General features: G+C 41.8%; 1 protein-coding gene across 1 annotated transcript; it reads right to left on the bottom strand.

The window, feature by feature from the left end:
- Nucleotides 1-910: 910 nt before the first annotated feature.
- LOC309400559 (thyroid hormone receptor alpha-like) lies at nt 911-13,049 on the bottom strand (the record flags this gene model as incomplete). Its single annotated transcript, XM_081969128.1, has 7 exons — nt 911-1,161; nt 2,942-3,200; nt 7,155-7,301; nt 9,699-9,904; nt 10,257-10,404; nt 12,567-12,667; nt 13,004-13,049. 7 exons carry the CDS (start codon nt 13,047-13,049, stop codon nt 911-913), a joined length of 1,158 nt encoding a protein of 385 aa, XP_081825254.1.
- Nucleotides 13,050-13,487: the final 438 nt, after the last annotated feature.

Here is a 13,487-nt window from a genome sequence, read left to right as displayed (position 1 = left end):
TGAAAAAGGAGGAAGGGGGCAGAGGGAGGCTTTTCAGGAGCCTAGAGCAGCGCTGCAGCCCAATCCAGCATGGGCTCCCCCCCTTCCTTCTCTTTGCATAAACATACACACACATACACACACACACACCATTTCCCTCATATCTGCCACTGATAGCGGTCAAAGATGAGGAAGGGGCAGAGGGGGGCTTTTTCAGGAGCCCAGAGCAGTGCTGAAGCCAGGGGAGGGAGTGTTCCGGTACTGGGACTCTGGAAGAACGGGTACGGGGAGGCACACTAAATTTCACTAACCAGTACATCCGAACCGGTGCATACCCGCTGAAACACACCCCTGACTTGTATATATTGATAATGAAGTCTGTTTAAATGAGAGAGGTTTGATCAGGGCTAGAAGAAATTGTTTCCAGTGTTGTGGGGGCCAAAAGAAGGGGACAAAGGCAAAGCACTTTTTTGGGGGGGGATAATATGTGGATTATTTTCCTCTACTTTTGTGTTAAAGTTTAAGGCAGACCCTGGGAAGACGAATTTAGACAACAGAGGATATAACAAGGGGGTAGGTGGCAACTTCACTGTCCACTTATTTTTAAAAAATCTGCCTAGACAAAGAATGTGTTGGCTACTGCACACGTCTACCTCATAACCCAGATTTTGTAAAGCTTCAACTTTTTCATGGCCCAAGTCCTACCAATGATGCCCTTGTTTTTCCTATCCATGGGATTCACTGATGCAGACGTGTAATATTTAGAGGAAAAAAAATGAAAACAACAAAACATAAAACAATGAAAATCTGTTGCCAGAGGTGATGAGGTAAGGGCATTGTGACCCAAATCCAGACATCGCCCCAGTCCCCAATTGCCCCAGGTCCCCAATTTGCCCATGCCACCTTCTTTGCCCCCCTCCTTCTCCACACTCTAAACTTCCTGATCCTCAAAGACCTCGAGGAACAGTGGGGGGAAGAGCTCTGTAGGGCATTCCACCTTCATGTGCAGGAAGCGGCTGGCATGGCAAGCCCCAATCATACGTAGGTCAGTCACCTTCATGAGGAGCTTGGGCCAGAAATGGGGAATGTTGTGTTTCCGATAATTGATGTAGTGTTCAAATGCCAGCAGATAGGTCTCTTGGCATTTTTCAATCTTGTCAACACAAATTAGTCCACTGCGGTCTGCAAATTAAATGGAAAAGAGGACACAGGTCAGGCAGGCTAAATCTGCATCTGTAAATTTGTCCTTCTACAAGCAACTAAATTGCCCTAATCCCAGGTTACCTTTCTGACTCACTAAATCTCCTAAATCCTCATTGCTCAGGTTAGAATTAACTGTATGCTCAGTTTTGTCTCCGTACTGACAAAGCACAAACCCTTGCTCACTGCCTTACAGCTATCTTATAATGATCTTCAGAAAAAGAGTACAGGTAGTCCTCGCTTAATCACCATGATTGGGAAAGGCAACTGTCATTAAGCAATGCAGTCATTAAGTGAGAAATCACATGACCACAACTTGCAATTTTACTGCCACATTTCCCACTGTTGAAAACCAGATGAGAAGCAAGCAAATGGCAATCTCATGACCTCAGGACATTGCAATGGTTGTAAACACCCACTGGTTTGTGAAGTGCCTGAATCTTGATTGTGTGACCATGGGGATACTTCAACAGTCAGAGGTGTGAGAACTGGTTGCAAACTTTCAGTGCTGTTGTAATTTTGAATGGTTGTTAAACAGGGCAGTCATTAAGTGAGGATTACCTGTATAGCTTAAAAGTTCAAAATTTAAAGCAAAAACAGTTGTTCTTTTTCAGAAACCATTTACCACTTATTTGGCATTGTTTAATGCAGCACACAAAGCACATTTCTTCTCAGCACTATCTCTAGTGTCCCAGGTGTTATGCCCTGCATAGGAGCTGTGGTGCTCCAAAGCAGACAGTGCAACATATTGTGGAACAGTGCCCTCTGAGTGCATATCAGGGAAACTCCAGAGACTTTCTATATGCAACTCCTTCATGTATTGACTATATAAATAGTCTACCTTTGAATTTGAAAATAGAATAGTTTCATATTTAGTCATTGAGTTGTAATTGTGATGTGCTATTTAACATTTTTGTCACATGTTAAAAAAATAAATGCCCTGAATAGTTTCAGAGACTCAGGAGTGTTGTTGGTGTTCTTTAATAAATGATAGCAATGCTGCAGATTGATCCACAAATTCCAGTAAGGAATTAATTCTGGGGATAATTTTACTCTCTCTCTGGATTTCATAAAATTAGTCATTGTCAGTCATAACTGATAATGACTTTTCCCTCTCAATCACTCAAATCAATCTTCAAAAATGTCCCTCAAATCAAACTGACAAAGCTTTCTTTCTGTTTGGTTTCTCAATGCAACCTTCTCACCTGAATGATGGAGTCCACTTTACAACATTCAACTTGAATTCAATTTTTCAACATATGCAAAGCTAATTTAATTAATCATTCAACTGACTGACTGAACTTCCCTCTTATGAATCTATTAAAACAATCCTCTTTACTATTTAATATCCTTTAACTTAACCCTTCAACCATTTACTAGCCATGTACAGTATCCCATGCATTTAACAAGTGTGACACATATTCTGCTATAGCTGGTGATTTGGGAGATTGTGACAAAAAATAGCTAATTATATAAAATTGTTGATGGTTGTGGTCTCACTTTGGCATTTTGACAAATTTGAAGTTGCATGTTGCCCATCTTTGATCTAAGGGAAGGGCTGTAGCTAAGATGCTAGTCCACAAGCAGTCAAAAGTTCCGTTTCCATCTTCTACCAAAGTACAATTTTAATCCGAAGTTTTACAAAGCTATTGATGATCAATACAGATTATACTGAGCTATATGGAGCCTTGGTCTGACTCACTTGTTTGACTAATGCCAAGTACATTATTCACTGAGTGCATAATCAATCCACCACTCATACCTGAGGACATGAGCAACACAGCCTGGAGCAGTGCCACTTCAGTGTCATCCAGGCTGAAGGTAGAGAGGGATTTTCCCAGATCAAAGATGGCATCTGATACCACACCCAAGCCACCATTCTTCAGCTGCTCCCTTTTGACGGCCATTTCACCACTGAGCGTCAGGGTTTCACTTTCAGGGTCATAACGCACAGCTGCCCGCAATGACATAATCTCCATGCAACAGCCCTTCAAAAGGATGATCTGGTCCTCACAAGGCAGCTAAAGGCAGAGAAAAGCATGATCACATTGGCTATGGCATACATGGCTATCTAAGATAGTGCTGCCTAAGATAGTCCCATTGGAGTAAAATATCTTATTCTACCTCCCAGAGAATGAAGACATTTTTGCTCCCCAGGGCAGAGAAGCAGTGTAAGGTCTTAATATAAAGAGATGATGAATGGCTATGCTATAAAGCAGCAGTGTCAAACTCCCAGCCCGCGGCTGGATATGTCATGCACTGGCCATGCCCACACCTGGTTTAGCAAAGGGGAAAAAGTTGTAATATGTCATGTGACACTGCTGTGATGATACCCCTGCTATAAAGAGTGGGTGCCAGAAGTAGAAAGAGCATACATTCTCCATGTAAAAGTAGCAGGAAATTAAGAGTCAGAAGTTAGTTGTGGTAGGAAATGTATGCTTGTTTTGAAAATCACTTATTTGCAGGAAATGTTCTTCTAGCGGTTGGCTCCATTCATCAAGAAGCTAATTGAAATTTGCTGGCCCAGCTAGTTAGAAATGCTCACAGGATGGCTATCAGATAATCTATGAACAACAGGTTACTGCATAATAATTCTCCTGCAATTTTTAGTCTGAGACAACATGTGCCTTACCTCCTGCATGTCCCTGGTTCTCAATTTTGGCTTATTTATCCATCCTGAACATTTTGCAGGCATAACAAGATAGTTTTTTATAATTCAATCTAAACCATACATGAAATATTAAAGAGGATACTTTACATTGTTAAAATTAATATATAGTAGCTGAGTTTTCACAGCACATTAGAATAAGATAAAATTTGGTGGTTTATGGTTCAGGATATTGTGGGAATCCTGCCTTTGTTTTAGCATTTTGTATAAACCCATCCACTCAAAGGTTCTCATTTCCCTAAATTAAATAGAGTTAGAAAAGGAAAATAAAATTAATGTATTATTTGAGAGTATGATGAATGAGGCCCCACCACTTTCATTACTTAAGGGAATGACTCAGTGTAAACTTACCTGATATTCTCCACTTGTGCAACCCACACTTTTATCACCTCTGGGCTAAAGTACTGCAATACAGGTAGCCCTTGTTTAATGTCCATTCATTCAGCCACTGTTCAAAGTTCTGACAATGCTGAACAAAGGGAGTTTCAACTGGTCCTCAAAGTTCTGGCCATTTCAGCACCCCCATGGCATGTGAACAAAATTGGGTTGAATTTAGTCTCACCTGTATTCACTACCATTTTTGGTCACCTGCATACCCACCACTTTGCCCTGTTCCCTGCTGCCATACCTGTCACACTGTGAAGCACTATTGTTCTGGCCACGGCCTTCTTTCACACTGCCTTATTTCACACCAGTGCAGCTGGGGCTTCTCTTGCACTCCACCCAGGGTCTCTACTTGAATGATAGTCAAGGCTTCCATTCATGCACTGCCCAGGGCCTTCTTTTACAAAATAAGCCTGTCACATTAAAGAAGACCCTGGCTGCCACCAGATGCCACTGGTGCAAAACAATAACCCTTCTAGCCAGGGCCTTTTTTCACACCCTGGGTTTCTTTCCCAAAAGAATTGTAGGGAGGGCACAAATGGAGGCTCTGGCTGGTGCACAAAGAGGCCAAGGGCAGGGCAGAATAAGCTTTGGCTGCACCAACATGAAAGAAGGTCGCATGAAAGAAGGTCCTGGCTGATATATAGTGGCATGTGGTGTAGCTGGTGTGCCAGTGACAGGCAGAGCTGGACAGTGGTTGCAGCTAACAGCAGTGGGTAGGCAGGTGGCAAAAAGTGCAGAGCTGGAGGGGAGATAGGCAGATGGGGGGAGTTGCAGAGGAGGCAGTCTGTTACTTTACCATGGCTCAGGGCTGAAAATGGCTTGGATCGGCTGGGTCCTCGACTAACTACCTGTGGAATTTGGTTAACAAGGGCAGTGGGGATTGCCATCACTAAGCATTGCAGTCACCTGACATGCTTTACAATTGTTTTGCTTAGCAATTGAAATTCTAGAGACCATTACTGTAGTTAGTGGAGGACTACCTATACACCAGAGCTGAGGCTGCCTTTGAAGGTTATTCAGAAACTGCAATAGGTGCAAAATGCCATGGCTGGTAAGCATAGGCTATAACTGTGATTTTTGTGGCATGGCTTTGGCTGCCAATGAGTTTCCAGGTACAATTCAAAGTGCTGGTTTTAAACTATAAAGCTATTTATGGCTTCCAGATACCTTCAGGATCATCTCCTTTAGGATAAAGGTTGGGAGGAGACTGAAGGCAGTGACTTTCCACTGCAGCTCTATTGCTTTACAACAGCCTACTTCTTCCCCACTCACAGATTGATAGTCTATCTCCAACACCCCCTTGATGGCATTTAGAAATGGTAAAAAAAATATAATTCCAGAAAGTTTTTTAGTTGTACTTCCACTTTATATTGGAATATATGGTAAAGGAGAATTGTAATCATCAGCACCATAATCATGTATCCACTTTGGGAACCAATATAGAGCTTAGCGCTCCCCACCCCTTGTTTCTTCAAATACCTCTCTACTTTCAACACTTTACATGCCTACCTGGAGTTCCTATTTGCACAACCTGCTGCTTCAGTGTAATTTTTTTCCTTTAGTTAAGGATTTCTCCCTTATGAAATGATTCCTGTCAAGCAGGAATCACAAACTGAATGTGTCAACATTGTGATATGCCCAATTAACTTGGCCACATGATTTTTATCACTGAAAGCAAATCATCTACAGCAGGAGAACATCCTTGGCTGGCTATATGGGTGATTGTAACTAGTAATAAAATTAAATTTAATTCAACAAAGTGCAGTTTAACAAAACTAAGCAAAGTCCATGCATACTAAATAGCAAGAACTATTCTTCTTTTTTTTTGTAATCCATGATCCATTCCATAAAAGATCATGGAAAATGAGGGGCATCTTTTGACACTGATAAAAATATTTATGAAAACTCTTTTTTCTTCAGTTTAGTCCACCCTTTACTCCTGCAAACAGAGGACAAACTGTTAACTATTGAAACTTATCTTCATAACTTCCTATCATGTCCTATGTATGTAAAGAGCTGAAGAGAGGCATATGGCCAAAATAGGGCTGATGGTTGTAAGTTGTGATAGTCGTAGAGCGGGTCACTATGTGACTAGACCAGATTTTACAAAGTTTTTTGTGGTGGTTGTTAAGTAAACATGGCAGTCATTAAGTGAACCCATTGTTCACTATGGGGCATTTTTGCTGAAAACAGGAAGTAAATGCTGGTTTTCAGCAAAAACATTGTAAAGCCTGGTTATGTGACACTAAGGTAAAGGTAAAGGTTGCCCTTGCACATATGTGCTAGTCGTTCCAGGGGTGGTGTTCATCTCTGTTTCAAAGCTGAAGAGCCAGCGCTGTCTGAAGACATCTCTGTGATCATGTGGCTGGCATGACTAAATGCCGAAGGCGCACAGAACGCTTTTACCTTCCCACCAAAGGTGGTCCCTATTTTTCTTCTTGCATTTTTGCATGCTTTCAAACTGCTAGGTTGGCAGAAGCTGGGACAAGTAATGGGAGCTCACTCCATTACGCGGCACTAGGGATTCAAACCGCTGAACTGCCAACCTTTCTTATCAACAAGCTCAGTGTCTTAGCCACTGAACCACCCTGTCCCTCTGTGACAGTAGGACACTGCAAATAGCTGTAAATGAGAGCCAGATGCCAAACACCTGAAATGTGTTGGGGGGGGAGCTGTCAGAACCGGGTTGTAAGTACCTTGGGGGGGGGGGGGTGTCCATCATAATTTTGAATGGCCACTAAGTGACAAGTCATAAGTTGAGGACTACCTGTATACTGTATTCCCATGACTTCCTAACAAGCCAAAATGGTTCTAACAGTGAGAAAAGAGGAATGAAAGGAAAATTCTCTGGAAGTTCAAAACTTCACAACCAAATAACCAAATTCCTCCATCCTTTCACTGCTCACCATCTTTTGCTTACCTCTGAAAACATGGGCAATTTTTTGGCAAAATCCACCACACGGGTGATGGCAGGGGTGATGATCTTCGTAAATTCACTGAATGCCTCCAAGTCTACTTTGTCCCCATCAGGCATGGAGGCCATTGGTGACTGACCAATATCTTCAGGCTATTAGTGGGAGGAAGAGGCAGAATTAGAACTGCAGAGAACTTACTCAGGATACCCCAACAGGAAATTTATCATCAAACCCCAAAATTGGAACCATAACTCTTATCTGTCAGCAGAATGGGACAACTTGCCACAGCCACAGCTGGGTCATCCTGGCCAGCTTCCTGCCAGACAACTTGCTGTGGGACAACTCACTGCTGGCAACTTGCCATGGAAGAATGCTGGAGGCAAGGGGAACCTCTTCCTCTCTCTCCCTCCCTCCCTCCCGCCTTGATCTGGCTTACCCCCACTACCCCCAATACCCCTTGAACTCTGTAGCAGAAACTCCTGTGCACTGAAAAGTGTGTGTCTCTCTCCCAAGTGATCTTTTTTCTGGTTAAGGGGGAAGTCAACCGGCAACGTGTCTGGGGCAAGGCAACCGGGGGCGAGGTGGTGGTGGCCAGTTGTCCTAGAACCTATGTCAGTATCTTTTCCTTCTCTCAACTTCTTTACAAGGCAATCTCTTTATATTTCATAGCCTTTCTACAATTAGAATCAAAATAATATCACCTTATTAAAATATTTTAATAAACATTTATTTATTTAAATATATTTATTTAAAAATCTTTAAAACCATTACTAGCAATTTAAAAGACCAGTTTTAACAGATATTATTCTGCTACCACACTGTGAAAATGTCAATACAGATAGTCCTGGACTTACGACCACAATTGAGTCCAAAATTGATGTTCCTAAGCATTACAACTTTTTTTGCCACAGTTGTTAAGCAAATCACTGTAGTTGTGAAGTGAATCTGGCTTCCCCCATTGACTTAGCTTGTCAGAAGCTGGCTGGGAAGGTTACAAATGGTGATCACGTGACCCCAGGACACTGCAACTGTCATAAATACATGCCAATTGCCAAGTGCCCAAATTTTGATCACGTGACCATGGGGATGCTGCAACAGTCATGTGAAAACGGGTCATAAGTCACTTTTTTCATTGTCATTGTAACTTTGGTCACTAAACAAATGGTTGCAAGTCGAGGGCTACTTGTTTAAATTTCTTTCTTATATATTTATATTTCACATTTCTGAACCATCCATCTCCCTCAAAGAGGGACTCTGGGTAGTGTACAATAAAACACCAAAACATTAAATGATTATAGCCAGCAGAGTGAGCCAAAAGCCAGCAATTCCTACTCTGCTCAGAAAGGATTTCTATTCCATTTGTCCTTGATCAGAGCTGAGAGGTCACATCTGTGTCCATTTGCTCAGGCAAATTAACCCTACAAAGGCAACTCTGCAGCCTGGAATCTGCTAAACCAGTGTTTCCAACCTCAACAACTTTAAGGTGTGCAAACATGCTGGCTGGGGAATTCTGGGACTTAAGTCCACACATCTTAAAGTTGCTGAAGTTAAGAAACACTGCTAAACTATGGCAGCAAGAGAACTCTTGGAATGATTGAATTCTTGGATTTATCATTACGTTTATGCTGATTCTGAGTTTAGTATAATTATTAACATTCAAAATGGATTACAACTTTCCCACATTAGTAGCCTGGGAAGAGATCTGTACATTTTTACAAGAGTGCAACTAATGTTAAATGTATAAAATATTGTTTTCAAAGGCTGAACAATGTTTTTATCACCTGTACTGAAATAAAATAAACTTATAAATTGGCCAGATGGTTTATGTATGAGCATGAATGAAAGATACTGGAAAAAATTGGATGAGAAGCAAAACATCTTCAAAGAAAAACTAGAAAGTCCAGTTGCCTCTTGAAAAAGCACCTTTGGAACAACCTGCATATTCAGGTAACCAAAACTTGAAGCAGAGTAAATTATGCATATATTCACTTATTCTGCCTGATTTACCTTTAATCTACCAGATTTTGTGGAAAGCATGGAGTAAAGAGATCTACAGAAAGATATTGACCTTTCAAAACAGAAAATATTATAGTTAGTCCTTGCTTAATTACCCTAATTGGGACAGAAAAATCTGTGGCTAAGTTAAGTGCTTGTTAAGTGAACCATCATGTGACTGCCCCCTTAGTGATGTCAGTTCCAGCAATCCCAGTTGCAGTCATTAAGTGAAAACCTGCAACTGTTCAGCATGACTGCAATTGCAACCTCTTGCTGGCTTCCCCATTGACTTTATGTTGGCTGGGAAGGCAAATGGCAATCAAGTGAATGTAGGATGCTGCAACTGTTGTAAATGCACTAATTGTGATCATGTGACTACAGGGACACAGTCGGAACTCACTTTTTTCAGTGCCATTGTAACTTCAGTTGCTAAATGAATGGTTGTTAAGTGAGGACTACATGTAATTCAAAACAAAGAATGAAAAGATGTAAAATTATGTTTGTGACAATACTGACAAATAGAACTGTCTACCCTATTTACCAGTACAATTTACCAGGAATTTCCGCTTCTGTTTCCAATGGCTGCCTTGGGCGTTGGTACTGCAATGTGCATCTGTAGCGATGTGGATCAACTCCCATTCTTCTGCTGTTGGTTCTGGCCGGTGCTGAAGTGATTTCATCATTTCCTCTTTGCGCCGTCTCTCCCGGTTCTCTTCAATCAGCTTACGTTTGGCTACTCTCTTGGAGTCATCCAGCACCACTAGGAGGGTGGTGAAGAATGAAGATGTATGAGAGGAAGTCAATCAGAATTCTGCAACCAATTTGGCCAATTCTAAGGTGCCAAAGGGAATTATGAATGCAATTTGATAGGCTGGCTTATACTTAAAACCCTATGGAATACTATGATAGCTCTCATGGTATCCCAAGGACTCAAAATGTAGGGATTCAAAGATGATCCCCATGTAATTTTACACACCAAACAATTATTTCCCTCTTTTGATTCTCCAAAGCGTGTCCATTCTTGGGCACATTGCTTCTCCTCTATTCTTTGGTAATAGCCTGTAACCACTCCCAACCCCCTTAGTTCTCCAAAGTGGGCGCAATGCCCTTACAGTCCATGGCCATGCCAACAGCAATGCACTTCTTGAATCGGCAAAGCTGACACTGGTTGCGAGTGATCTTATCGATGACACAGGAGCCATCATATTTGCAGGAGTATGTTGGGTGCAGATTTTTCTGAATGGTCCGTCGGAAGAAGCCCTGTAGAACAGAGAATACAATCAGACCCAGGCAACCCTGAGAAAGCAGAGCATGTATCCTTCCATTCTCAAACCATATTCCACTCTCCCCAACCATTGAGCTTCTATATTTTACTGAACAGAATATAGTCCTGCTATATGTAGTGTTATTGACCTTTTCAACTAAGTGGACCTTTTTCCTACTATATCAGTGACAGACATATAATCATTGAGATGACCGGGGGGGGGGGGGTGTATGGGTAGTCCTCCACTTACAACAGTTTGTTTAGTGACCATTTGAAGTTACAACAGCACTGGAAAAAGTGATTTATGACCATTTTTAAAACTTATGACTGTTGCAACATCCCCATGGTCATGTGATTTACATTCAGATGCTTGACATCTGGTTCATACTTATGACAGTTGCAGTGTCCCAGAGTCATGTGATCCCCTTTTGCCACCTTCTGACAAGCAAAGTCAATGGGAAAGCCAGATTCACTTAACAACCGTGTTTCTAATTTAAGAACTGCAGTGATTCACTTAACAAAAAGTTGTAAAATGGGGCAAAACTCACTTAACAAATTTCTCACTTAGCAACATATACTTTGGGTTCAATTGTGATCGTACGTTGAGGACTACCTGTACATCATTTTAGTGTTTGAAACAATTGTTGCTGCCAGTGTTAATGAGTGGATTTCATGTTCCATGTGTTTTTATAGGTCTAACCCAAGATATAGTCACCTTGTGATATTCTGGTACCATTGCTTCTTGGGAGTGAGTACAAGACACAGTTTACCAGCAAACTGGATCCTGCAGAGTTTCCATTTATTTCACTGAGCCGCTTGAAATAAACTTTCCAAAGGATTGCACTTATGAGCTACTTCTTTATCTCTCCCACTACCAACCTTAAATGTTTATTAAGCCTACTATTTGCTTTTAAACTTTTTCAGCCCAAGACCTAATTCTACAGTTCAACTGAAAGCTGGCTGGCATTTTGCTGCAATTGAGTGATGCCACTTGAATTTTCTGCCCAAGGCACTAAAAAAGCTATATCTGCCTGCAATTTGTTTTCTCTTTAAGTCTGTGTTTCCTTTTATGGATTTCAAGAGGCCACAACAGATGACACATTGCAGCCCCCAAGTAAAAGGCAGATCTGCAGTAGCCTTCTGTACAAAGAATGGTGATCTTCAGGCACAATTCCCAATTACTACAAAGAAGTTAATTGCAGGAAACATTCTGAGGACTGATTCCCCTATATTATTAATGGCTGTAGAGCACGGGTGTCAAACTCACGGCATCATGTTGCCATCACGTGATGTTTTGTGACGTTTTTCCCATTTGCTGAGCTGGGGTGGCTGTGGCCTGTATGTGACTCATATGGCCCGCAGGCTGCCAGTTTGACACCCCTGCTGTAGAGTGTCCTGTATATTTTCTGCTGCAGGCCCCAGTGTTGACCATAAAGCAACTTAGTCTCTTATTGAGTTAATTCTCCCATGCCCTGTCTTTGGGGAAAAAAACCTTGTTTATCTGCAGAAATCCCCTTGTTCATCTTACAATCTAGTACACAGGTGTCAAACTTGATCGTGTCAAGTGATGTCATGTGATGTATCACAACATTTTTTGCCTTTGTGAAGTTGGGGTGGGCGTGGCATGCATGTGATGCATCCGGCTCGCGGGCCACCAGTTTGACACCCCTGATCTAGCACAACCTTTCCTCAGCCACCAGGTTTTATTTAACTGTTTCCTATCATCATTCATCTATCTCCAGTCTACAACACAGTCCTTTCAACAGTTCCAAGAACGTTCCACACCTTTTTGCACTACTCAGGTGACCCTGGGGACACAGATAAACCTCCAGGTGGCCTCAACTACTCTCTAAAAGAATGCAAATGACCAGCTGTCTGCAAGGAGTTTAAATCTTTCCATCCCCCACCATCCAGTCAGAGCTGAAGAAGCTTCTTGGATGAGAAGCAAAATGTCTTTAAAAGAAAAACCAGAAAGTCCAGTTGCCTCTTGAAAAAGCACCTTTGGGACATTGCTGTATAACTGAGGATGACTTTAAGTTGCCTCAGGTATGATTGAGGATCAGGTGAAAACAAATTGATAAGGATATGATGAAAAGGTTGCTGAGTCATATTACTGCATGATTTGCATTGAGACAGACCTTTTTCAAGCATTTTTTACCTTGCAGCCTTCACAGGTAATACAGCGGTAGTGGTACCCTGTGGCTTTGTCTCCACATACAACACACTGTTCATCTTTGTCCAAATAGCTAGGGATGTACCCTGTAGAAGAAAACGGCCAAGATGTCAAAGCTGGAAAGAGGAAACAGCAGCTGCAAGAGGTTAAGAGCTACTGAAGTATACTATTAAGCATTCATGCTCACCACTCTCACTCCATAGAAAAACAGAGCAGATAGCAACAGCTGTTCCCTTGTGGCTACTTACCAGTATCTGTTAGTTAGATATATTTGTCCTTTGATCATAAAGTTATAGTTCATTCCCACTATTACTTCTTTAAAATTGAAATTTAAACACCATTTTACAAGTCAGTTCAAGTTCTCTGTGGTTTGTGTTTAACAAAATGATCAGAACAAAATCAGTTAAAGCTTGATATAGTACCAGCTTTATAAGAACATAAAGTAAAGTACGGAGGCGAGGCTGACATCACGGCGATAAGGTTTACTTTCCATAGGGCTCTATGGAAGTTCACTGAATTCCTCCTGCCAGAGGGTCCTGTGGGACCTAAGCCACCCTGGAGAGGTGGTGAAGAAGAGAGGACACTCCGTAGATAACAAGGAGACTGCAAACTCCTTGTTTGATCTGGAGGAAACCTCTGAAACAGGCAGGAAGAAAAAGACGGCCATTGCGTGCCTGACCAAGGCTGTGACAGCCCGACTGGAGATGAATAAGTGAAGATTGAGTAAGAACAGTGTGGCAACTAGATGAGACTTTTCCATCTTTTGTTGAGGAATTTGCCCCTTTTAAAACTGGCTTGAGTGACAGTGGGATTGTAAAGGAAGGGGGTGGATCTGTCTATCTTCCACCCCCTGAGAATAGCGGTGAATAAGCACAAAGCTGAAATAGATCTGGATAAGAAATTTGA

This window comes from Natrix helvetica, assembly GCF_964273705.1.
Source record: "Natrix helvetica genome assembly, chromosome: W".
Classification (NCBI taxonomy): domain Eukaryota; kingdom Metazoa; phylum Chordata; class Lepidosauria; order Squamata; family Natricidae; genus Natrix; species Natrix helvetica.
Note: the sequence above shows the minus strand (reverse complement) of the source record. Positions and strands in the feature narration are given on the sequence as shown.